This window comes from Myotis yumanensis, unplaced genomic scaffold (genome assembly GCF_028538775.1).
Source record: "Myotis yumanensis isolate MYYU_CA2020_CCGP unplaced genomic scaffold, mMyoYum1.0.hap1 SCAF_13, whole genome shotgun sequence".
NCBI classification, from domain to species: domain Eukaryota; kingdom Metazoa; phylum Chordata; class Mammalia; order Chiroptera; family Vespertilionidae; genus Myotis; species Myotis yumanensis.
Window position 1 is genome coordinate 48990036 of NW_027223764.1, and position 26389 is coordinate 49016424.

The window sequence follows — 26389 nt, forward strand, 5'->3', positions numbered from 1 at the left end:
CCCAATCCTCACAGCTCCATGTACCCACCGTGTGCTGTCCTTTTGTTTTTCGGCCTCTCCGTTTCTCCATCTGTCAGCTGGGGCCGATAAGGCCCACCTGGTAGGAGGCTGTGAGGATATTGTGGGTGAAGCACAGGCCCAGCCCTGGCGCGTGGCAGGTGACAGCTAATGGTGGCAAGGCTGTTGTCCTCCGTGTCTCAGCGACAGGGAGGGCAGTGCTGGGGCACGTCCCCTGGCTTCAGCGGGTTTGGCAGGGAGCTCAGGTAACCAGCGTGGGCCACTGGCCTAGCACCCCAGCTTGCAGCCCCACCCCCACCCCACCACCCCCAGCAGGTCCTCCCTGGGCTCCGGGGCCGGTGGAGCTGAGGCTGGTCCCGGGAATGAGGGATGTGTCCTCCCATTAGCATCAAGCAGGGCAATCTCGGAAGCCTGTGCGCAGGCTGAGGAGAGGAAATTGAAGAGGACTTGTTACAGATTGAACTCAGCCCGAGCAGCTCTCCCAAATGCCAATTACGCCTCTGTTCACGGTCACAGAATAGAAACCAGACGTGCGCTCCCTCCTCCCCTGCTCCCTCCTCCTCCTCTGCAGGGCTCTGCCTTTGACCCAGTTTCTCCAGCCCATGAGGGTTCGCTGTGAGTGGCCTCCACCCCCCAACGATACAGTCATGCCCCCTGTGCGTGAGACTGTGTGCCAGGCACGCAGCTGCTCCTGAGGCCTGCTCAGCACTTGCCCTTCCTACCCCCGCCTGGCTCTGCGTCACCAGGAATCAGGGTGCCCTTTACTCTCGGGGTCCAGCCCTCTCGAAGTGGGGTGCCCAGAGCTCAGACTTACTAGCAAACCTGAGTCCTGCCCTCACTAGCTACCTGACCTTGGTTACGTTGCCGCTTTTATCTCGCTTTGCCTGCGGAGTGGGCATGGTAACGCATGCCAGCCATAGAGTGCGGAAGGCCAGGGATCACCGCAGCTGCTCTTCCCAACCTGCCCACACACTGTGTGCACACACCCACGGAGCTCTGCGTTAGGGCCAGACGGTGGCATGTCTGTGAGGGTGAGCAAGCTGTCCAGATGCCCTCCTCACCATTCAGAGCTTCCCTGCACCCTCCACACCCGCTCCCACACCTCGGGTCAGACGCTCCCCAGCTGCCCCAGAGGGTGGCCGCAGCTGGCTGAGGACTGTTGATTCTCAGACGTCCTGTACCCTAATCAGAAGAGAAAGGCGGGCAGGTCTGCATGCTGAGGATGATGGATGTGGCGGCTATGCCTACCTCTCTCTGGGAGGGCTCCAGGCAGGGGCCTTCAGCCTGCAGCCTCCGACTCTCCCCTGTCCGCTCTGCCCCTCTTCTACAGCAGAGTCCTCCCTCCCCCACCGCCCGCCCTGTTCTAGCCATCGCTGCACTCACCATCCCCCACACCCTGCTGCCCATCTTTCCTCTAGGCCTCTGGCTCAGCTGCCTTTTCCCCTTCTCAGCCTCAGGTACCAGAAGAATCAGTGCCCTCTACAATGTGCCCCACTCAGAGGTCACAGGCACATCTGGGCTTTACCTGCAAAGCCATGCAAATCAGCTCCTTTCTGCACAGCAGCCTCCGCAAACCCCCGGTGCCCATCTCTGAATTCTAGTGCTTCCTGGGCACGCAGCTGCCTCACCCCTCCTGTTCTTTCTGCCTTGGGCTATAGGCCCTGCAGGGCATATATCAGGCCCCTCACCAGGCTAAATTCCTCGGGAGCAGAGGATGTGCCATATCCATCTCTAAGTCTAGCTTAGTGCCCAGACCAGGGTGAGGCCCAAGTATGCTGGGGAAAGGGGGCAGGGGTGGACTGATAAGTGGGTAGCGAAGGGAATGAATACATGGGTGGGTGGGTGGACATGTGAATGGGCAGTGAGGTGATTGCATGGTGGGTATATTTAGATGATGGATGGATAAATGGGTGAGTGAGTGGATGAGTTGGTGGTTGGATAAATTCTGGATGGATAGGTAGATAGGTAGGTAGATGAGTGGATGGATGAGTGATGGATAAAGTAGTGAATGGCTGAATGGGTGGGTGGGTAAGTGGATGGATGGTTATGAACTGATTCATATTTGTGTGGATGGATGGATGGATGGATCATTTGATTTACAGGCTGATTGACAGGAAAAGGCATTCATCACTTGGTCTGGGTAGCCAAGTCCTGGTCTGGGCACTGATGTCCGCTACTCCTGCCCCAACAGACTCAGTGGCCAGTGGATAGAGCCCAGATCTCCTGAGGAATTGAGGAGATGGGCAGGCTTCCTGATGGGTGACGGGGGATTAGTGTGCTCCCTGCCACAGCCAGGGAGGCCTGTGCCTGTGATTCAGATCTGTGCTCCCGTGCCCAGCCCATCCAAGGCTGGCCAGCCTCACCCACCAGCCTTTCCATGTGCCACTGGGACCTGTTCTGAAGTGGTCAGCTTGCTGGCCTGCACCATAGAGGCACCCTCCTTTGGACAGTTAGCTGCTCACCGACCACTTCTGTGCAGGCCTGGCCTTGTGCCATCTCCAGGTCCAGAGGCGGACAGAGCGTTGTTTCTATGCTCAAGACACTTGTAGAAGAAACAAGAGACAGTGCAGCAAAGATCTCAGCATGCAGAGCAGCAGTCACCGTCCCCTGGCCCTCCTCTGTGGGAGGGGATGTCTTCAGGGGTATCGTTTCTATCCCTTGCAGCAGCCCTGCGAGCTGTCATCACCCCCCTTTACAGATGAGGGATCTGCAGCTCGGAACCCACCCGGGGCTGCGTGGCTCAGTGGCTGGTGGGGTGTGGTCCAGGTCTGTCCCGCTCACTTCACTGCATCACTCAGTCTCTCCATGCCCGCCAGTCACCTCAGAGTGGAAACAGGCGACCAGAGCACAGAGAAGCGAGGGGCTTGGCCGGAGCCGCGGAGCCACTGAGCAACAGCCGCTGAAGGGGATGCCTGACATTCTTTCGACCAATGAGTTGTGCCCACAGGTGACCACTCAGAGCCCAAGCTGATGGCCCCTGAGCCTGCCCTCATAGGCCACTTGTGAGCCCAGAGCCCCAAAAGAAGAGGGTGCTGTGGGCAGGCAGCTCAGAGAGCAGCCTGTGGCTGCTGCTGACCCTACTAATTGGGTGTGACATCATGTAAATAAACGTAATAACTCAGTTAGCGAAAGGAGGCTGCCGGGCAGGGAACCGGCCAGTTTGCCTGGCTTTCCTCGTGCAGCCCAGGTGCCGCCCGTGGCCTCGGAGGGGACCAGTCACCTCTGCGCACAAGGACAGAGGTGAGGGCCTCTGTGCCCTCCCAAAGGGCGTGTTTCTATATGTGGAAGTTCCTCCCATGCGCTGCAAATGAAGCGCAGAGTTCGGCCTTTGCAGAGAGAGTGCTGGGTGGAGCCAGGGCTTCAAGCTGCGAGCTCAGCTGTGCTTCCCGGACAGCCTTGGGGAGGCGGACACGGCCAAGGGCAGCCCCACGCGGGCACACACCCATGCCAGGTGCTTTGCCAGGGCTGTGTGAGCCTCCTCCTATTGAGTCCCCACCCGGCCCGGTGACAGAGCTGTGTGGCTGCACGCTTGCCCTCTTCCTTTCCTTCATCTCCCTTTCTCCTGGTACCTTCATGGAAGGAGGATATTCTCATTCATTCCACTTTCTTCCACCTATTTTTAAATCTTGCCTTGCACAAGCCACGGTGTATAGAACAATGGTCATAAAACCCTAAGTGAAAGAAACAAGCATTTCCACCACCATCCGGTGACCTGCCAGGCCCTAGCTCAGCAGCTAGTAAGAGGTGAAGGCAGAGTGTGACTCCCAGAGGCCCTGCCCCAGAGGCTCACACAGCACATTCCGCTCCCTTCCCACTGCTGGCACCTGCAGCCCTAAGACCCCTCCCCGCCTTGGCACTGAGGCTGACTCGTGCTGCAGGAAGGGAGGCTGCAGTCCCCGGGGGCAGCTACTGTTCCCTGTGTCTCCCAGCACCAAGGCCACAGGGAGCTCAGAGGCCTTGCAGCTGCTTACACTCCGACCTTTGTGCACATCCACAAGATGTCCCGCCGGAGAACCCACACTTAGTCACCCCCAACGCGGGACTCCCAGCTTCTCCCCACCTGCTCCATGATGCCGGGCTCAGCGCCTCTCCCAGCGGGGCCTGGGAAGACACGGATATGTGTTAAGTCAGGGAGGGAAGGCCTGAGTCCGAGGCCGGGCCTAGAGACCTTGGCGCCAGAATCGCTTCTGTTGATTAGACCTCTGACTGGGAGGGGCCTGGGTTCGGCTGGGACCCCTCCCAATGATGCCGACAGCCCCGAGCCAAGCCAGACTGGGCCCAGAAGACCAGGGGTCAAAAAGCCATGTCCACCAGGCCCTGGTGTGACCACCTGGTTTTAGTCCACCTTCCCAGCCCCCTGCTCCTGTGTGACTTAACTGTGGTAGCGTTTGCTCTGAAGCCATGGGTGGAGGGGGTGGGAGGGGGCTTGTCAAGAAAGAATCTCCAGGACCAGACTGTCTCGGCTCAGGAAAAGCTAACCCCCAATTTTGGGAGCCAGATGGCACCCTCCTGAACCATGCAGGGCCCACCTCCCGCACTGCCAGGATCCAGAAATCACTTTAATACCTACTTATTGTCTTTCTCTAGACCAGCAGTTCTCAACCTGTGGGTTGCGACCCCTTTGGCGGTCGAACGACCCTTTCACAGGGGTCGCCTAAGACCATCCTGCATATCAGATATTTACATTACGATTCATAACAGGAGCAACATTACAGTTATGAAGTAGCAACGAAAATAATTTTATGGTTGGTTCACAACATGAGGAAATGTATTTAAAGGGCCAGAAGGTTGAGAACCACTGCTCTAGACCTTGGTTTTCCTGCCTTTACAATGGGGCTGCTAATCCCCATCCTGCCAGGGACTGGGCTGGGGAGGGAGATGCAAAGGGAAGCTGTATGAGGAGAAGTTGAAGAAAACGCGTTAATCGGGCCTTTGAGTCTCCTCTCCGTAAGGCCTGGGGTCTTCCCTGCTGCCACGCTGTCTGCATCTCTGGGACCTCATGCTGTCTCCTTTCCCTCCCCCAGCACTTACAGAACCCTGCCAACTTCCACAATGCCGCCACCGAGCTGCTGGACTGGTGTGGAGACCCACGGGCCTTCCAGCGGCCCTTCGAGCAGAGCCTGATGGGCTGTTTGACGGTGAGTCCGCACCCTCCCCACCTGCACATGCGCAGAGAAGATGGCCGGGACCAGCATGCCTGGCCAGGGGCAGGGGAGGCCACAGGTGATGGGGGATGAGAGACGGGAAGACATCCTTGATGGAGGGGATGGCCCTCTGTGCTCACCCCTGACATACATGCACCAGAGGAAACTGGTCTGATGGGGAGACACAGTCCCCATGATTTTGTGGGTTCCCCACACTTGGTGAGAAAGACCCAGCCTACTTTGGCGAGTTATAAGTCTGATGGTATAAATGTTCCATCATAAGCAAAGCAGGGAGACTCTTGAAGGGTTTGCCCATCTACCCAGTCATTTGTTCATTGACTTAGGTAAACATCTGTTGAGCTATTTTTATGGTCATCCATCCACTTAGCTATTCACATAAGCATTTATTGAGCTCCTATTACATCCATCCGCCTATCTAAATGAATACTGATTGATCCCTCGTTTATCATGCACAATCCCCTGTGAACCCAATGATGAATAAGACTCTGCCGATTTCCTCTTCAGAAGAGGAGACAGACATGGAAAGAGATGGCTGAGAAAATTGTGCACAAGGTGGAGGAAACAGAGAAGAGAAAGGGGGCTTTAACTGGGAGACGGGGCGGCGGGTCACAGAACACTGAGAAAAGGAGCCACGTGACCACCTGCAGGAGTGTGGGCCCCCTGCACAAGCCGCTGAGCGTAGCCAGAGTATCCCAGGCACAGGGGCACGTGCAAGGCCCAGGCGGGCATGAGAACCCGAGAACTGAAACGAACTCAGCTTGGTCAGGATCGAGGAGATGAGCTCAGCAGAGGCCAGACCCAGAGCTGGTGGTGTGGTTGGCCAAGCCTAAGAGCTTGCCGGCTGACAGCCACAGGGAAGGAGCCCGACGCTCGTGAATGTCCCCAGCCATGTGACCTGTATCAGTCAGTGTGAGGGCGGCCGCTCAGTGGGCCTGAGTCAGCTTTGAAGAGAATGTGGGGAAACAGATTGCTGGGGAGCCCTGCCACCCCAAGGCTTGGGCAGGAGAGACTAAGATGGCTGCCTGGCCAGGGGAAACAGTGGGTAAAGCCTGAGGGCATCACACTTCCTGGGAAGCTGCAGCCAGGAGGGAGGCGAAAGTGAGAGGAATAAAGGACCACAATGACCATACGTGGGCCATCATTACCAAGCACCTCTTCTCTGCCTGACACCGAGCTGGCCCACTGGACACGCCTTCTCACTGAATCCTCACACCCACTCTGTGCGGCTGGTCCTGCCACCTTCCCCAATTTATAGAGGAGGAAACGGAGGCTTGTGACTGACCTCCCAAGGTTCCACAGCCCGTGAGCAGCAGACCCGGGATTCAAGCTGAGACCCATCTGCCTCCACAGCGCAGCTCCTGGCCATGAGGCAGGCCAGGCAGGGATGCCGCCAGGACCCTCCCAGGCGCCTCTATTTGTCCAAAGCCAACACCATCTGGCCCCCATTGGGAACACCAGGCCAACTCGGGCTGCCACCGGCATTGCCCAGCAGCCCTCCTCAACCTTCAGCCGCTGGGCTCTCCCTCCCTTCCTGCCCAGCTCCCTTAATCCTCTTTGTGGGGATCCTGGTTCAGGCTAAGCCCTGTGGGCAGGCACAGATGTTACAGAGGCCCTCACTCCCGCCCCAGCTGCAGGCAGCCAGAGTGAAGGAGGTGGGCATCACCCATAACACGTGGCCAGACAGGCTGCCACGTTCCCCAGCACCCGCCCCGAGCCTGGCCCTGCCTAGGACATGGAGCTTGCAGCTGAATCAGACAATGGCCCTGGCTGGGCTGGACTGGCAGGTGGGCATGAGATGGCCAGTAACTGGCTCTGCCCTGGCCTTGTCATTCATCCATTCATTCAGTAAATACTCATCAAGTCCCTGCAGGGGGCCAGGCCCTGTGCTGGGCACAGAGGGAGTGCGGTGAGTGCCACAGACAGACCTTTCCCGCAGCTAACTCCGGTGGGAGGCTGACACTAGGACATGCACCTGCGAGAAGGGCAGGGCGGTAGTCAGGAAAAGCCTCCTGAGGGGTGACCTCCAGCTGAGACCTGATGGCAAGGAGTCAGCTTTGATTGGAGGGAAGGGTCCGCAGGCAGAGGGAGCTGCTAGTGCAAAGGCCCTGAGGCTTGATCTGTTCAAGGTACAGAGCACGCGAAAGGGGGAGGGGTACCAGATGAGGTTGAAGAGGAAGCAGAGAGCAGCTAACACAGGGCCAGCAGGCCAAGGGAGAAGAGTTTGCATATTTGAAGGGCGGGTGGCGAGCCCTTGAAAGGTCTTCAGCAGATGAGTGATGGGATACTATTTGTATGAGGATAGGAACTCTGAAGAGGAGCATCCTTAGAGGGTAGGACGGAGGGATTGTGGAGGGCTTCCTGGAGGAGGAAGTCCAGGGAGGCCCCTTAGGACAGGGGAGAGGCTGTGCTTCCCAGGCAGGGAACACTGGACAAAGGCATAGCGCTGCTCTGCTGGGCCTCTCCTCATTGCACCCCTGCTTAAGGCATATACTTGGTTGAACAGCCATCTTTGCCCCCACTCCCCCCACCTGCTGCTTAATCAGAAAGGGGTCCTTGCCCCACCAGCCACAGCTGCAGAGAGCTGAGTCTGACTCTTCTTGGCGCTCAGTAGAACCAGTGGGAGAGAAAGGTGAGGTGGAGGATCACAAAAGACACCCTCAGTGCCCGAGGCACTTTCCTGGGCACTGCCCCCTTGCATCCTTATGCAGACTCTCCAAGGTGGGCAGAGAAGGTATCATCACCCCTGTTTTACAAACAAGGCAACTGAGAGAGGGGGAGCAGCTGGCTATAGTCTCAGCTGGTAACGCTGACCACCCCCCAGGTGCCCCAGGGCCATTCTGCCAGTCCTCCCTTCCCCCGGGCACCCTTAGTCTAAGCCCTGCCCACGGAGAGGGATGGGTTGGGGAGGTCAGAGACCCCAAGGGCCCTAGCCGGTAAGGCTGTCCAGGCCCCAAACACATGAACCCCACCCCATCCAGGTGGCAGCCTGCACTTCCCAGGTTGCCACAATCCCCTGGGTGACTTCTGGGAGCAAATTCCTCTGGATCCGGCTTACTTAGAGGATATCAATTAAACACCACTTAGCCGCAGGCAGAAAATGGACACATGTGTGCCATGCTGCTTCCAAGCAGCTCAGGCACAATTCAAGTGACTGGCTCTGGGCCCATTGGGCCCCTGGCAGGCCTCTGCCCAACCTCCCCTTCATGCCCTCTGACCCCAGGATTCAGAAGTGCAGGAGCTGGAGCACCTCCCCACCCTCAGCACCAGGTTTTTCCTGATGGTGCTGACTGCTCACTCCCTGGCCCCCCATCTTAGTGACAGAGCCAGGATTTTCCTCTGGGTGTCCCCCTCACAGTCACGCCTCCCTGGACTTGCTCCCTCTTCCTCCTGTTAGAAGGGTCAGGGGAGGTGAGGCAGGTAGAAGGTGGAAGAAGGAAACCGAGACCAGTTAGCACAGCAGCAGGGGCCTCATCTCTCCTGTGAGTAAGTCCCCGCAGCCTCAAAGCCCTCACTGCCAACGCCCTGGGCGGACGTTCACACACAGCGTTCGTTGAACTCTGCTGGCTGTCACCCTTGCAAGGAGGGCATTTTGTACCCATTTCACATATGAGGACACTGAGGCCCAGAGAGATTAAGTCACTCGAGTGACGTAGAACAGCTAATAAGTGGCAGAACCAGAACCCAGTCTCATGCCTTGATCCAAAGCAGCAGCACAAAGACCAGACCAGCCCTGCGCTGAGACTGGTAGCGAAGTGCCCTGAGGGGTTAGGGTACAGCCACGAGACTGAACATGGCTGTGGAAATGGAGGTCATCCTCAAACCTTCATAGGAGAGGAACCTGAGGTTCAGGAAAGTTGTGTGACTGAGCCGTAGGTTGCACAGGATTGGGTGGAGCAGGATGAGCACACAGGCCCTGCATGCCTCCAGTTCCCTGACTGTCGGAGTCAGAAGGGGCTGGCTGTGTGTCCGGCCCCCCAGGGGAGCAGAAACCCTTCTCTAACCTCTCCCAGGCAGCCTGTCCTGTTTCCCGGCCAGAAGGCTCGCCACTTTTCAAAGCAACACACTCCCTTCGTGGGAGTTACGTATTTGCCACATGACCTGGAGCACACCCCCTCTCTCGAGTCTGGGCTTCCGTTTCTCTCTGTGGCCTGAGTGGTTGGATTTTCTGACCTGGCATGAGGTCGGGGTCTCAGCCAGCCAGCCTGAGGAGCACCCCCCACACACCCTCCCGCGGGCTGGGATGAGCCGGGTGGGCTCCGCAGCCAGCAGAGGGCAGCAGCACAAGGCTGCTCGCCACAGCCTTTGTGGAAGAGGGGCCTTCCTCCCAGGGGACCCTCACGGAGGGTGCTGCCCATTTCGGGGGGAGCAGGCCTCTGAAACAGGACAGGTCTGCTCGGCTGGGTCCACCTCTTGGACTTTCCCAGGGTCCTCAGGCTGGGCCCAGAAGCCGGGGGCACATGCGCACTTTGGGGTCACAGGGTCCAGCTGAGCACGCTCGGCCACACCTGTGTTGTGTGACCTTCATCAAGATTCTGCCTTCTCCAGGCTTCAGCCTCCTTGTCAGTGACTCTTCTACAGGCGGGCGCTGGGGGGACTTGGTGACGTACTCCTGCTCCTCTGAAGGGTAGGCCCAGCCTGCAGGACAGCCCTTGTACCAGCCCCAGGCCCCTCTTGCTCAATTTAGCTAGTTTTTCTTTTTTTTAAACCAGAGCAACAGGATTAGCCAGTATTGGCCAAGCAGTGGGACCTTTACTTCCTGCCCTCAAACTAGGGCCTGAGGGTGCCCCAGGCCAGGCCGGTTGGAAGCTGTGGCCTTAACCCTTTGTGGGCTGAAAAAGAGGCCCTCTCCTGGCAAGAGCTGACCGTGCACGCGGCCTGGCTGCCTCGGGTCACATTCTGGCCTTGGGCTGTTATTTTACCCTCGGTTTCCTCATCTGTAAAACAGAGATGATAACACCCCCTCGTGAGCCCTTGTAAGAATTTGGCGCATCTCTGCTTACAAAACGTTTACTCAGCCCTCAGTGCCCGGAGCCAACTCTCCCACTATACCGTTCGCCCGTGTTGACATTTCCCATAAACAGCAGCCTCATTGATGCTCCAGTCCAAACGGACTCCCTGTGCAAACTGCTCTCCTCCCTGGGAGGGCTCTGCAGTGTCTGTCTGCAGACCTGTCTGTCTGCCATAAAGAGTTAGGGGCCTTGTTTTCCTGCTTGAACATTGAGACTCACCGTGAGGACAGCCCCGCTCCGGGGTGGCCCAGAGATTCTGGAACATGGTGTGTGGGGGGGCGGGGGGGAAGGGGGGGAAAAGGGGGGGATGAGGGCCACAGTACAGGAGAGAATAGAGCCTGTGGGAAAGAGGCCCCGGAGTGGGGGATGCGGGGGGTCGGGAGGATGGAGACCTCGGCATCAGGGGCTTCTGTTTGAGGCTGGGAAGCTGAGCAAACATTCTAACCTGAGAAAGTCGTGTTTCCTCCTTACAGGGGGTTCCCAGGAGATGGGGTGGGGAGGCCGGGCGCCGTTCCAGGAGGCTCCGGTGGTCCTGGGAAGGGGATCCCCGCTCCTCCCTGGTTCACCAGGGATATTCTCCAGGGTCTGCATTATTTAAATGAAAGGGTCGGCATAGATTAGTGGTGTTCCCACCCTCTTTAGCCCTAGAGCCCTTGTAAGGACCCCTAAATAGAGAGCACATGATGGGGAACTGTTCTAATGGCCACAGGGGCCAGGCCCAACCCCATGGCACTTCCGCGTGCCTCGGGAACAGGTGGTCTCTAGGGCCTGACGGTGAGTCTGCCTCTCTCAAGAGAGAGCCCCACCTCTGGACTCCTTTCCCAGTCAGCCAGGGCCGCCCAGCTGCTTCCTGAAGCGACTCCATTTTCCAAGGTCCTTTCTTCTTAATAAGGAACCTAATTTGCCTGCTGTTAATGAGGAAGGCGGGCAGGAGGGAGCAGAGCTGGCAGGCGCAGGACACCTGGGAGCGGGCGGGGAGGGAGTGGTGCCTGTGGACCACTCGCAGGGCCCCCGGAGCACCCTGGCCCACACTGCTCCCTGGGATGGCCAGCCCTCCCGGGCCCTCCCTGCTCCCTCCTGCTGGGCCGTACTTCTAGGTTCATGAGAGGTGGTGGGACCTCCAGGCTCCGGATACGCAGCTATGGGCGATGCCCTTATGGAAGCCGCCTGTGTGCGAGCAGTGCTTGGCCCTGGAGACTGACCCAGGCCCCGCAGGAGAGTGTACAGTTTCTGGGCTGAGGTCCGAGGCTGCAAGGGGCTTGGCCCAGTGCTGAGCCGCGAGGAGTGTAGGAGTGTCTCTCTGGGCGACTCCAAGCTGAGGCTCCACGGGAGCCCAGTGTCCTAAGTCAGTGTTTCTCCTTCTGGGCAGATTCGGACTCAAGGGGCGGGGGGTGTCAGTGCTCTGGGAGGGGACCTTGCTTGGAGGATGAGGGTAGCAAGGCCCCAAGACGGTGGGTACAGGACATCTATGATGATGGCGGGGAGGAGGTGGGCATGGGCCTCCTGGAGTCCGGGAAGCCCGGCGTGGGAGATGTGCTTGTCCACGTTTGCTGAGTGACTGACGAGACCTCAGCCTGCCCGCCTCGCCCATAAAATGGGCACATCTGCTCCTTGGGCGCAGAGGCCTGGGGTAGGCAGTGACTCACCCCTGCCCTTCCTTCCCCTCTTGCTGGCAGGTGGTCAGTCGGGTGGCAGCTCAGCAAGGGTTCGACCTGGACCTCGGCTACAGACTGCTGGCTGTGTGTGCCGCGAACCGAGACAAGTTCACTCCGAAGTCTGCCGGTAGGTGACCACTGGGGGCTCCACGGACACCATCGGGACGTGGGAGGGGAACTGGGCTCTAACCCAGGGCTGTTCGCCACCCCCATTGGCTGGTGCCTAGGTTTACCCAGATGTGGTGTGAGCCTCCAGGAGCAGCCGGGCTCAGAGCCCCTGGGCGGGACTTGTTCCTTGTCTCGGGAAGTATTCTTACCTTTGGGGGGCACTTCAGGGCCAGCAGGTGGTCCAAGGCACACCACACCCAACAGCAGGCTAAAGGGAGCTGTGCATTGTCTCATTTCATCACCACAGTGACCCCTGGGCATGAGCACTGTGATCATTCCCATTTTGTAGATGAAGAAACTGAGGCCTAGAGAAGCTGAAGAGATTTCCCCAGGTCACTCAGCTGAAAAGTGGCCGAGCTGGGATTTAAGCCCAGGTCTGTACTCCAGAGTCATCATTCTTAACCCTGACACTCCACTGGAGTCATTCAAAAAAAATTGCTAAATAAAAATAAATCAGCACATCCAGGCTTCTCACAGGGACCTCATGGCCCCGTCTTAAATAGAGGCCCTGAAGGAGGCAGGCGGCATTCTGTCTGTGAGGGCTCCACGCCCACCAGGCAGATACGGCTGCACACTCCCCGCCATCCTCATCGCTGAGGCAGGGGTGCAGTGTAAGCTTTAACCCTCCAAGGGCCTGTTACTACCCAGCCCGGCCCCTGCTGAGCGTGTGGTCTCTGAGCCTCAGCTCCTCTCCCCAGGAAGGCAGGAATGACCATGTGACCTACCTTGCAATGATCACTGTAAGTTCTAGAAGTTTGTACAGCACCAAGCATAGTGTCTAGCTGTTGTTAACATTCTTACCAAGTCAGAACAACTTATTGAAAAAGAAAAAAAATCAATGATTTCTCCGTATAAGGATAAAACGGACGTTTTCTCTGAGTTCGTTGATAGGTCTTTGGAGTAGATGTAGAAAGAGCCTTAATGAAAACATGTAAAGGGCGTCTCCTGATGTGTTTTCCTCAGTCCTAACCTCTTGAATGAGGGTGGGGCTCCCTCTCAGGTCTGTGGCAGTCGTGCACAGGGTCGTGGGCACCTCTGAACCGTGGGGCAGGGTCTCCTTGGCCAGTCGCTGCTGTGGGATCCTTGGTGCGCCGGCCTGGGCTGAGAAGTCGCTGTTGTATTGAACTGCTTGCCAGAAATGCGCTTGGAATCTCTTAAGTGATGTCTGTTCCTGATGGAATCTGCAGTTTTCGTAATAACTTAAGTCAGTACAATTTTGACAAGGTAAAAATGGCTACTTATGCAAGAAACACATGCATCCATGTCTCTGTTAAGCACCTGCTCTGCACAGGCACCTGGCCAGGGCTGGGCTACATGAGAAATAAAACAGACTCGGCCCCACCTTGGCAAACTTGCAGTCTGGAGCAGGGCTTGGCGAACTTTTTCTGTAAAGGGCCTGATAGTCAATAGTTTAGGCCTCACAGCCCATACGAAAGCAACCAAAGGCGATATGAATGAGTGTGGCTAGTTCCAATAAAGGCTTTTTCACGAAAGCAGGTATAGGCCATGGTTTCCTGGCCCCTGGTCTAGAGAGAGAGAGAGAAACATTGATCAAATAATCACAGGTGTATGTGCATGTGCATTTGTGTATGTGTATATATGCATGTGTGTAAATTTAAGCTGTGGTAAGTGCCATGAAGGAAAATTCAGGGATGCCATGAGACCACTCGGGGGTGGCGGAAGGCTGAGTAAGAGTAGAATAGATGAAGGAGGAAGAGCTTCTTCCCAGGTAAAGGGAACAACCGTCTATGCAAAGGCCCTGAGGTAGAAGGAAGCATGGCTTTTGGCAGAACTAATGGCAGTAGTTCCAGAGCCCAGAAGCAGAAGTCAGCAGCAGTGAGAACCCATGGGGCCTGTCTTGAGGATTATGTCTTTGTTCTAAAAGTAATGAGAACATGGCTAAATTCTCATTTTGCAAAGATTGTTCCAGCTAGAAAAGAACAGGTTGCAGGGGTGGGGTGGGGGCCAGGAGGGGAACTGGTTAACAGATTGCTGGGGACATTAGGACAAGGATGCTGGTGCTGGACCAGGAAGGCTCCACTTGTGCAGTTGGGTGGAGACAAGGGGATGAAACTAGAACAGGGCTGGGGAACATCTGGCACTCGGCCATATAAGGCCCTCGAATTTTGGTCTGGCCCTGCCAAAGCATTAGGGTTGAGTTAATTAAATGTTTGACCACATATAGCAGGCTAATTTTTAAGTTGATAATTTTGCCTGGCCCTCAGATGATGTTATAAATATCCAAATAGCCCTTGGCAGAAAAATGGTTCCCCACCCCCTACCTAAAGAATAGGTCAAAGGCAAACCCAAGGCAGGAAAGCGTGTCAAAGGGTCAGGGGTAAGCAGGAAAGTGGGCTCCCCCAGAAGCCCCAGGTTTTCCCTGTCTCAGGGAGAGGTCAGGCCCTGTGCAGCCCTCCCTCATGGGTCTCTTACGGCCCTGCAGATGCGTGCTGGGTGCTCCCCGATCTTGCTGCAGCCCCAGCTTTGTGAGGCAGAGTAATACCTACACCTATGAAGGATGGAGCTGAAACTCAGAGAGGCCTTGTGACTTGCTTGTTGTGACACAACTCTCCTCTGCTTCTTCCCTGAGGCTCTGTGGGTGCATGACCTGTGTAACCCACCTCTGGTACAGCTGTGGGGGTCCTGTGGCCACCCTGCCCACAGCTGGGCCTGACCAGGCCCCTCCCAGCCAGGCCTCTGCAGCTCTAGAATGTTCTCTGTCCTCAGAGCCCTTGCAGCCAGCGTGTGCTGCCTCTCTGCCCTTCAGTCTTTCAGTCTCCGTCTGGGCTCCCACCATTTCTGATTGGCTTGTACAATTTTCACCCTCCCGGTCTCTCCCCTCCTTTCTCTCTGGGGGTCTCTGATGTTGTCTGTCTGTCTCTGTCCGTCCTTCCCTTCCCTCCACCTCTCAGACTTTCTCCTTGGTGTTTGTGTGTGCACACATGTCTGTGTGTGTGAGATGGTGAGTGTGTCTCGGGGGGATACATTAGGGTGTGTGTGTGTGTGTGTGTGTGTGTGTGTATCAGGGGAGCTGTATCTTTGTGTGTCTGTGTGTGTCTCCCCTTCTCTCCCTGCCTGCCTCCCCCACCCCTTCTCCCGCTCCCTCTCCCTGTCTGTCTCTCTTGTCAGGAGGCCAAGCTGGGGCCAGATGAGGGCTGGTGGGATGAGATCATGCAGTAAGGAGCGGTGCTTTGTCAGGAGGGATGGCGCTGGGCTGGGCTGGCTGTGCTCGCCAGCATTGGTGGGCTCTGGAGCTGGAGCTCCGGCCTGGGGGCAGTGCTCTTCGTGTGTGAGTGTGTGTGTGAGAGAGAGAGCGAGAGCGAGAGAGAGAGAGAGAGAGAGAGAGAGAGAGCAGACACTGCAGCAAACCGCCAAGTCAGGCGTCTCCACGTGGGCCCCTCAGATACCCAGCCCCCAGCTCTTTGTTCTGGTGCAGCCTTTAGCCTGACGCTCGCACACAGGAGCAGGCGCACACGCGGCGGGCAGGAGCCTCCTCCCTGGCAAGGTCCTTGGGGGCCAAGCTGCTCCCTCCTCTGCCTTAGTATGGAAGGTCACCTGGCCTGTCCCCCAGGACTGCAGCATGCCCACCGCCCCCACTGCCACTGTGTGCCAGCCCGCAGCAACTTGGCAGGCAGCACAGAAATGTCAGCCTCCTCGGCACTTGAGCGGGCCCATGCCTGCTGGCTCCGTGGGCGCCAAGCACCAAGCAGTCACCACCTCTGAGGTCCCCAGGAGCCCTCTGCGTGCCTCAGCTACTGTCCACGCTTGAATGCCTGTGTCCCCTCAGCTGACCTCTGTAACAGCCCAGCAGCATGTTAAAATAATAGGAATGCCAGAAGCCAAAGGATGGGAGCCCGGGTCCAGAGAAGGGGGACTGCCCCTGGTCACAGCAAGGCAGACAGAGCCTGGACGAGAGGCTAGGGTGCAGGGGCGTGTCCTCGTGCCCTGCCTGTCTCCCTGGGACAGGTCAGTGATGACTGGGCTCTCACCTGAGAGATGCGAGGCACCGGCTGGTGGCCGAGTGGAAAGTGTGGAGAGAGCAGCAGGTAGGGGCTGCCAGGGTGTCCGGGCAGCATCCTGGGAGAGGCAGCCTGTACGTGCCTGGAGAAGGAAGGACAAGGGAGCAGAGAACTCAGGAGAGTGGGGGGGTTAAAGAGGCAGCCCCTGAAACCCAAGGAGAGGAGCTCAACCTTCCTTAGTGAGCAGTGGAGAGGGTGGCTGTCAACCACCCGCCGTGAGCTGGAGGTGGCCCACCGACATCTGAGGTCCTACCGCAGGTGAGCTGCCTACGTTGGCTCTTCACTGTCCAGTCACATGCCTGCTTTTCAGTGGGGACCTTGAACCCACGACTCACTGGTGGTGGCTGACCCGCCGCAGGAGTGCCATGCTCCCCCATTGTCACCCACTGAGCATTTCCCACAGTTGGACACACCCAGGCCCTGTGGGCATGTGCGTTTCCCACCTCTATTCCAAGCACACCCTCACCTCCCAACACAGCCTGAGCCCTGGACCAGGAGGGAAGCCCCACAAAGTGGGTCACTTGCTTGTGTTGACCAGTATCTGCTTGCTCCGGTTTCTCTGATGTGTTGACAGCGCCCAGGGGAGTGGCAGCAGACCCTGGGAAGGCGACCGAGACACGCCCTAGGCCCTAGCCAGCCAGGGAGGTGAAGAATCAGGATGTGGTGGGCCCTGCCTTGCTCCTCCTGGCCTGGGAACCACGCAGGAGGGGCCCACACAGGTCTCTGTCCGACCTGGAGCCCTCAGCCCCAGGGGCTTCCACAGCAGTCCCAGGGCTCAGAGATAGACCCTGACCCCGGGCCCTTGGTGAGAGTCCCGCCTCCTTCAGATGGTTGGGGTGGACCAGGGCACAGGCATTAGGGGCCAGCCAGGTCAGTTCACCACCTCTCCCCAGGCTCCTTAAGCAGGAGAAGGTGGGTTACAAACCCTCTATCTTTGAAAACAACCCTTGCTCCCACCTGGCTGAATGAGGTGGCCTATCTCCCCCTTCACACATCCCCCATGGCCTCCCTATCCGCCCCCCCACCTCTTGTCCACCCCAGAGCACACAGCCAGCCGCCTTCCCGTCACCATCACCAGGGAGGACAAATGGCCTCATTCAGGAACACCCTGCCAGATCTGTCTCTCTAAGACAAAGCTGTGCGCAGCTCTGCGTGAAAAACGGCTTGCGGCTGCCCGGCAAGCAGGCGGGATTGGTGGGTGCAAATTGCAGGGGATTTGTTAACGCCTGCGGCTCTCCCAGAGACAGTGGGCAGGCAGGCCCTCCCTTGCCCTTGAAATGCCAGGCCGCCTGGTTGGGCGCCTTGTCAAGGCCAGGGACAGACTTCCTCCTGCACATCAGCCCCCACCCCTCCTCATGTGAGCTCCGCAGAGCTGGGATGTGGGGGAGGGACCTGCCTGCCTTCCTCCTGCCCTGGCCCCTGCACTGCAGGCAGGTCCTGCTCAGGAAAGGACTCTGGACTTTATCACCGGGCCCCTGGGAACGGACTTGCAATCAGCCCTGTTTAATGGACCAAACCTTTCACGCGCTCACCCCCTGCCAGTTCAGTTGGAGAGGCCACTGGGGCTCTGAACAGCACACCCATTTTATAGAGGAGGAAACTGAGGCTCCAACAGGGAAAAGACAGACCCAGGTCACATGGCTTCCCAGGTCTGGAAGCAGGACTTGGACCTCTGAGTGACCTTGAGCAAGCAGGTGGGGTAGGTTGTCCTGAGCCAGTAGCCCCTGGCTCTCCTCCCCTCCCCCAGCTCCCTGAGGGCTGAGGCCTGGGATCCAGTGGCCTTTTGGAGAAAAAGAACAGTGGGAGGAGCCCATGTGACGGAGGGTTTGTGGACACATGGTTCCCAGGCTAAGGAATTGGGGGGGAGGGGTGGCTGTGATGGTCCCTGGGGTGTCCGGCGTGAATAGCCAGGAGGGCGCAGTGCCATGGAAGGATGAGAGGAGGCATATTTAGAAAGAGCTTAAGTCCCCAGAAAAGGGAGCTGAGTATTTCGGTGGCCACTCCACAGCCATTGCAAACGAGCTCTCCCAAGAATCATTGCCATGTGGAAATGCTTATGACGTTCGTTTTTTCAGAAGGGAACAAAAGGGGATGTTCTGTATGACCTCAACCAGGTACGAATACATAGAAGACATATATTTATGTAGGCACAGGAAACAGAAAACGGAGGGAATATACCCAGACGTCTACCTACAAATATTGAATCTCTCAGGTCGGGTGGGGGTGACTCGATTCCGCACATTTTCTCAGGGAGCACGGGTTCTGTTTTTAAGCAGAAGCAGCGAAGGTCATTGTGGGTTCTTCCTGAGTTTGGCTGGAGTTGGCAAGGGCGGGGGAGACAAGAGCGCCCTTGTCTGCGGGCCGGCTCAGCAGTTTTCCCAGTGCCGGCCTCTCTGGTTCCCCAGAGCCCGGGGCAGGCCTCTGCTCGCGGGGAGGCTGCTCTTCCTGTCTCCACGTCTGCTGCAGGATTAGCTCATCGCTGGCTCCCCCACGGAGCCGGGCTGTGCAGGGGCAGTGCTGCCGAGGCCCAGCTGCTGCATGTCTGCTGTCCAGACCCGTCCTAAGTGAGGATGGGTGGCCGAGTTAGACATCCGCCCCTGGCGGGGGTGCCTGGGGGCCAGGACCCTGACAGGCGGTGCAAAAGCCTCTCGACATGGGGCTGCCTCTCTTACCTGCACTCGGGGATCCTCGCCCTGGCCCCAGGATTGGAACAGGGGTCTTCGAGGGACCTGAGGGATCGATGAGGCACATGGTAGGGAAAGGCAAGGTTGCTGGAGGAGCCCCAATGAAATGATGTGTCTGAGTTTAGGTTCCACCAGATGCAGACCCTGCGACGAGACTTATTCAGGGGGGTCCCAGAAAACACTGGTAGAGAAGCAGGGAAAAGAGTTGGGGGGGGGGGGGGGCTGGTGAAATGTGTGGCTAAACAAGTACCTGCTGTGGGGCCTGCAAGGAGCTCTGGGAGACTGAGTAGGACGTGGCCTCCTCAGTCTGAGAGGCAGGGATGAGGAGGCGTTGATCCAGCGTCGGGCGTCCACTGTGGGCTGAGGGCTGCGTGGGGTTGGGGCGTGGAAGCGCCGGCTGAGTCACGCGCACCGTGAGCAGCGGGCGTGAGGAGGCCCCTGGGCTCCAGCAGCAGAGGCCCTCCCAGCACCAGTCACTGCATCCCAGCCTCCTCCCCGCCGCTGCCCAGTCCCACTCGTATTAGGGTCGTATTCTCATATTGTTTCTCGCTCGTTTTGACCTCAAGATGGGCATTTTTAAAGGAAACTCTCTATCTTACATCACTACCACAACTGGCAGACCAGGGTCCCTTGCCCCAGACACTGTCAAATTAACGACAACAGAGACCGCCCTGTGTTGGGTGTAGCTACAGGTTTCGGTTCCGCAGCTAGAGCCTGGGCCAGCTTTCTGCCCGTTAAAAGCATGACGGGGCTTTAGGAATGAGGCTCCCCTCCTTGAAATAGCAGCATCCCGGGCACGGGAGGAGAGCTGGCGTGGTGGTGGTTTCCTCACTGGGTCCCACGGCCACCCACGCCGTCTCGGGGGCCACATCCCCTAGGCCACACCTGAAGGTGCCTCACTCAGAGGACAGAAGTGATGAAGCCATGGCGGTCTGGGGGACACTCTACCTCCGTCTCCCCTGGGTGGCGGTGCCCTGTAACATCAGTTTCTTCCAGTCTAATGCATCTACACCAGTTCTCCACCTTCTCAGCAACAGGAAGTGTGATGAGGTCACAGACATGAGAATGCCTCTCAAAATAAAAAAAATATTAAAAGGGAGTTGTCTCTACATCCTCACCAACACTTGTTCGTTGGTCTATTGGTGGCAGCCATTCCGACAGGTGTGGCTTTGATTTGCATCTCTCTGAGGATGAGTCACGATGAGCATCCTTTCATCTGTCTGTCGGCCGTCTGTATGTCCTCTTTGGAGAAGTGTCTGTTCAGGTCCTTCCCCCATTTCTTAATTGGAGTTATTTGGTTTTTTGGTGTCGAGTTTTATAAGTTCCTTATAAACTTTAGATATTAAGCCCTTATCAGGTGTATCAGCCAATATGTTCTCCCACTTGGGGTTGTAAACACACACTACAATATACAGATGATGTAGAATTGTATACCTGAAGCCTGCATGATTTTATTAACCAATGTCCACCCCAATAAACTCAATTAAAAATAATTTTTTGAAAGAAGGAATTTTTAGGAAAAGGAACGATTAGCGTCTTGTGCCAGGCCCACTCTGCACTGAGCACAGGGGCTACAAATGCGTATAAAGGCACCACACACAGTCTCTATTCTCAGGGCTTGAAATCAACGAATGCCCCATTCTGTAGGGGAGAAATGACAGTCATCCTGCACCCAGCACAGCCTTTGACACGGCCTTCCTTGTCCAGTTCCATGAGAACCCCAAGACAGGCTGATTCCCACTGAAAGATAAGGAGACGGAGGCTCTGAGGGATGGGGAGGTGGCCCGGGCAGGGGCAGAAGTGGGACCAGAACTCTGGCTCTCCTGCTTCTCTGCAGGTGTCCCCCGAGGCTGACAGCCTCTGGGGAGATGCAGGGCCACAGGGTTATCACCCTACAGGCACCCAGGTTGCCACCTGCAGCCACCGTGCTGCCTTCGGCTGCCTAGGCCAAAGGGGCGTTGGGACAGAGGTCCAGCCAAAGCAGTCCCCTCCGACCCTGGCTGCCCTGCAGGTGCCATGGCTGCCCCTACGAAGTGAATAAAGCCATTGGCAGCAATTAATTCCACAGAGCAAAGAGCCAGGTAAGAGGATTAAGGGAGCCAGAGCCTTGGTTTTAAGATGGAGCTTAGCATTCTCACCCCAGAGGAGGGATTTCGTGGGATTCGAGGGTGTGAGAGTGAAATGGAGCAGGGACTTGGCAGAAAGTGGGTGTGGTGGTTCTGGAACTTTTTAAGCAAGCACTGCAAGCCACAGCCTTGTAAATACTTTCTGGGTGAGACAGGCAGGCAGGAATTAACGATGGGCAGGTGTCATCAGTCTTGCCTGTTTAGCCTTCCAGGGCCAGGGCATTTGGATTAGGAAAGAAATCTGATGGTGACAGTAAATGTTTGATCAGCATTTTTCGAGAACCAGGCACCATGTGGAGCATCCATGAACTCACTTATCCCACATGATCCCAGACCCATGACTCCTCTTTTTCCAGAGGAGGAAATGGGCTTTAGGAAGAGTGGGTAATTTAACCAAGGCCACTTGGCTGCAAAGAGCAGGAATTGTGATTCAAACAAGACTATCTGACCCTGAGGCCATAAGCTGCCCTTTACTGAGCAAGTTGACATGAAATCCTGGAAAAGGATGGTAATGGCTCAGGCCAGCTTGTCATGATTACCTGAAATGCTGTCAGGGGGAGTTTGTGTTTTGTTTTGTTTTTTAAATCTACTTCAGAGAGGAAGGGAGAGGGAGCAAGAGATAGAAACATCAATGATGAGAGAGAATCATTGATCGGCTGCCTCCTGCAAGCCCCCTACTGGGGATCGATCCTGCAACCCTCGGCATGTGCCCTGATGGGGAATCGAACCGTGACCTCCTGGTTCATAGGTTGACGCTCTCAACCACTGGGCCACACTGGCCAGGCAAGTTTTTTGGTGTGTTTTTTTTTTTTTGCGAGAGAGATAGGAAGGGGAAGAAAGAGGGAGAGAGAGAGAGATAAGGACATCAATTTGTTGTTCCATTTATTTATGCATTCATTGGTTGATTCGTGTATGTGTTCTGACCGGGGATCGAACCTGCAAACTTGGTGTATCAGGATGACACTCTAACCAACTGAGCTACGCAGCCAGGGCCGGAGGTGGAAGCATTAAGTACAGTATTTGATGAGATTTGTCCTTGTTGGTGGGTTAAGCACCCACCCATCTTTGAGCTCATTCAGTATTCACGGCCCCAAGTGGTGAGTGGCAGAGCCCTGCACAAAGTGAACATGCAGTACATGTCAGCTCTTACTGCCGCATTTCCTGGTCGGCCCCAGTTTCAAATCTATTTTCCAGAAACCCTTCATCTGTTTCACAGAGAGGAGCAGTAATTAAAAGCCCGGAGTCCCACCCAGCCCTTCACCTGTCAGCCGTGTGACCTCGGAAAAGTCACTTAACTTCTCTCCACGGTCACCTCATTTGATAAAAGGTGATAATAATAATGCCTGCATCATAGTTAACGTATATACAGGCTTAGAATAAGGCCTGGTGTCTAGTAAGTGCTGTGTACATGTTAGCCATCTTATTCCCACATGTTGGCACTCAGACTTCCTCAGGATGCCCGTCCTACCTGGAGGCAGCTGAAAACCCTGTGCCTGATGCTGTGCCGTGGTGTGAGGTTTGGAAAATATGGAACTTGTGTGGGTAGGTAGGGCCAACGTAAATACCAACCACATTCATCTCCAAGTGAGTAGAGGAGTGGGTCCTATTAACTCGGGCAGGGCACAGCCCCTTCCTGAGGCTCCAGGCCAGAGCCCAAGGCTGTCTCCAGGACAACAGAGGCTCAGTGGGGGTAAGAGCACCTCCTTTCTCCCAAGCAGAGGAGGGAGGAGAGGAGAGGAGAGGAGAGGAGAGGAGAGGAGAGGAGAGGAGAGGAGAGGAGAGGAGAGGAGAGCTTTAGGAGGCTGCACAGGGCAAGCAGCACCTGTCTCTGCCTTGGGCTGGGGAGATTTGAGGGCCTGTGTCTCATCAAGTCTCCCAGCAACCCTTCCCAAGATTCCTTCAAGAGAGAAAGTCACGTTTAAAGTGCTGTCTATTGAGCTCCTTCTTCATGCCAAGCACTGGCTGGATATGTTACGAACATCAGCGCTGATACAATGGCCCAACCCATTTTATAGATTGGAAAACTGGCACACAGAGAGACTTCCTAACTTTCTAAAGCAACTCAAATCCTTTGTGTAAGAGGGCAAGGAATGAATGAGTAGATGGCTCTGAATGGGTGGCTTTATGTGTGGCCGACTGAAGAGGAGGCAAGAAGCAAGAGAATGAGGACGGAAGGGTGTGGACCGGATGGAAGGGCCTGCCCCAACTCCAAATACTTGCTCCGTCTTCTGGAAACTGTGGGTCTCAGCCTGTGGGCCCCAGCTTGGCTGACCTCCACACTTCCGGTGGCCCTCTTGCAGTCTACTAGGATGGGGCTGGTCTCAGGACATGCACAACCTGGGGGCAGCATGGGACAGGGGTCCAAGCTCAGGTTTCAGGATCAGGCTGACTGGTCGTGGCTTAGCTCCATCACTTCCATGCCACGTGTGACCGCGGCCAAGCCTCCCAGCCTCTCGCAAAAGAATGGGTACAAAGTACTTAGCACCAGCTGCCATCGCAAAAGGGCTTCGTGCATAATTGTTCTGATTCTTAAATCCTGCCTTGCCATACAGGCTCTTAGATCTATACTTGCTGTGTGGCTTTATGCAAATCACTTCACTTCTCTAAGCTTGGGGTCCAGCCCATCTAAAATCCCAGTCTCCTGGCTGGAGAGGCAGGGATTCTGTTTCCGTGGCAACCCATCTGCCTCTCAAGGGACCATCTGGATCACATCACCCTGGCAAGGTGCTGCCCAGGCAACCAGGTGTTTGTGTTTTGCAGTGGAAGCCCTGCACGGTGGTAATTCTCCTCGCTGGAGACAGGGTGGTGGCCAGGCAGGTGGCTGGAAGGAAGCATGGCCACCTAGGCCAAGTCTGCCCTTGCTATTCCTGGGCCCAGAGAGGAGCAGACCCCAGAGCTCGGGGCCTCTGGCCAATGGCTTTCCTTGAGGAGCTATCTGTTATCAGTGGCTTCCTTATATTCCTAGGCGCATTTCCTGGCTTGTTGAGGCTGGCCAGGTGGGAACCGGTGCCTGGGGCTGGGCTTCTGTAGATCATTCCAAAGGACCCAGTTTCACCTGTTTGGGATGAAGAGCACCATTGTCTATAGCAGGAAACAGGAATTACTGGGGGCGGGGGGCAGGGGATTAGGAGTCTGCCTTTGAAACAGGCACATAATTATAACGCCAGCGAAACTCGGTGCAAAGGATAAAGGACTTCACCCTTCCACAGTGCGGCCCGGGCACTCGTTTATATGCCGACGTGGTGATTGGCACTTAGGGAACCCTCCAGGAGCTCACAGACCTGGGTGTGCTTAGGGAAGGCATAAAGTCAGCAGACCCACATGAGCAAAGGGGGGCTGAAGAAGAGGGGAACCTCCTGGGCCAGCCACTCCCAGCAGGAAGCTCCCAGCCCCGAAGGTCGTAGGTCGCTGAGGGTCAGGGCAGGGATAGCCCGATCCACCATCACCTCACGTAGGAGAGCCCCTGACTCCCCCACCGGGAGAGCTCTGGCCCCTTTTCCAGACACGGAAACGGGAGTTCAGAAAGTGACGGCCATGCCCGGGGGCTCAGCAGGGCCAGGACAGGGTCCCTCTGCCTCCTGGTGGGTTGGCTGTCCGGCAGCTCCATGTCCTGGAAGCCCGAGGCCTCTGTAAGCTGAGCAAAATAGTCCTCTGCCTCTGCCCTGCCCTCTCTTCCCCTCCAGCTCCTTGTTCCCCTCCTCCCTCCCCTCTCTCCCTCTCTCCCTCTCCTGCCCCTTTCTTCTCCCCCTCTATCCCTCCCTCTCTTTCCTTCTCTTGCCTTCATTGCCTTTGTCTTCCCTTTCCTCTGGGGACTGCAGCTCAGCTCTGCCTGGAGTCCCCTGCATCCTCTGCCCCGGGGCCCAGGCTCACTGTCCACAGATGCCCCCGATCTGCCCCAGCCCAGGCCTGGACGGTGCCCCCGAAATGCCTGCTGCCGGTTGGTGCTGCCCCCTCCTGAGCACCCTCAGCTGAGGAAGTGACATAATTGCCTGTATTGCCATTTCCTCCAGGCTCCGTGTGGTCTTGAGCCCACTCGCAGATGTGTACCCCAGATGTTTAGAATCACTTCCTCCCAATTAAGCGTCTGCCTGGAGGCCTGGAGGCAGGGGGCCCTGTGTGTGAAGGGCTCACGTCTGTGAGATGGAGCTTGGGAGAGAGAAGATGGGAGCGTGCCCTCCCCGTGCAGGCAGCAGGCAGGAAATGGGTGTGCTGTGGTGCTCCGTGGGGACGCCGAGTGCAGGGAAGTGTGGCCAGATCGCCGGCTGCTTGGCTGTGAGCCGCTGTGGAAGTGAGGCTCTTGGGTGGTCTCCTGGGGAAGACTGGTGTGCCACCCCCCCCGGGGGACAGGGCTTCTGCATCTGGTTCTTCTCCTCCCACCCCAAATGGAGAGAGAACTGTGAGAGAGAAAAAACAAGAAGAGAGGAGGACAAGCACTGCCCCTCTAGAGAGAGGACAGGGGGTGTGGAGGTGGCCTTGCAGGGGAGGGTCTGTTTCCTCCAAGGCACTCTTGTCCTGGCCCATCAATGCTGGGCTCTGGGGTCTGGGGGTCTCCCCTTGTGCAGAAAAGGCTGCCTCAGCTCAGTGTCACAGACCCCCACGTGCTCACAGCCAGGAGCTGACACAGGAGCGGTGGCATCCAGGAGGAAGGCCCTGGCTGGCTCTGGGGGATCCAGCGCCCCCAGCAGGGCAGCCTCTGTGCAGGGGATCACCTGAGACCACACAAGACACATGCCCAGAACTAGCAGGGTTTCCAGTTCGGCAAGAAAACTCCAGAGGTTTTTTACATCACTGACCACCTCTTGTTTGAGACCCAGCGCTGACCAGTCCAGCTGTGACTGCCGCTGGCTCTCAGGTGGCCGTGGAAGCAGGGACTTCAGTCTTGAGGACCAAGGCAGAGACGGGTGGGCCGTGCTGATGGGAGGAGGAAGGGTCCGTCTGTAGAGTCCATGGGACTATGTCATCTTCCTTGAATACACAGAGACCTCATGTCCTCTCGGCAGGGGAGGACTGGGGCTGAGGAGCACCTGAGTGGGGCTGGGGGGTGGGGAGGGCAGGACCCGTTCAGGTGTAGTAAGCACCTGCATGGCAAGTATCCAGCCATGGAGGTAGGCCACACTGGGCTTGCATGCTGCTCCCCTGCTTTCATGCTGTGTGGCTGTAGGTCACGGACACCACCTCTCTGAGCTTTAGCTGTGGCAGGAAATGGGGCTAACCATACCTCCCTCCTAGGGTTGTTGGTGTTGAGGATTACATGGGATGATGTGGGGGGAGCTGTGCCCTCCATGGTGTGAAAACTCAGTATCCAGTTGCCACATCCAGTCGCTGAGGTGAAACCATTAGGTAGAGAATACATCCCACCGAAAAAATCAGCTGTGAGAGGAAAGAAGGCTGGGTTGGGGAGGAGGGTGCTCTGTGCTGGAGAGGAAGGGGAAGCAGGACAGTGCCTTTGGGAGAACACAGGGCCTATGATAAGCATAAATAATTAGTATCGATAGTGGTATTATTTTTATTGCAACTATTACTCTCTGGCGTGGAGGTCAGAGTG

The 26389-nt window shown here is 56.8% G+C and overlaps 1 protein-coding gene across 4 annotated transcripts in view; it reads left to right on the forward strand.

Moving 5' to 3' along the window:
- Positions 1-26389, forward strand: part of ZMIZ1 (zinc finger MIZ-type containing 1) — a 219918-nt gene that overhangs the window by 119093 nt on the left and 74436 nt on the right. For all 4 annotated transcript variants that reach the window (XM_070433065.1, XM_070433063.1, XM_070433062.1 and 1 more), the window contains exons 6-7: positions 5043-5156; positions 11869-11974. In XM_070433065.1, the coding sequence (XP_070289166.1) occupies positions 5043-5156; positions 11869-11974 (220 nt within the window). The remainder of the gene's footprint in view (positions 1-5042; positions 5157-11868; positions 11975-26389) is intronic.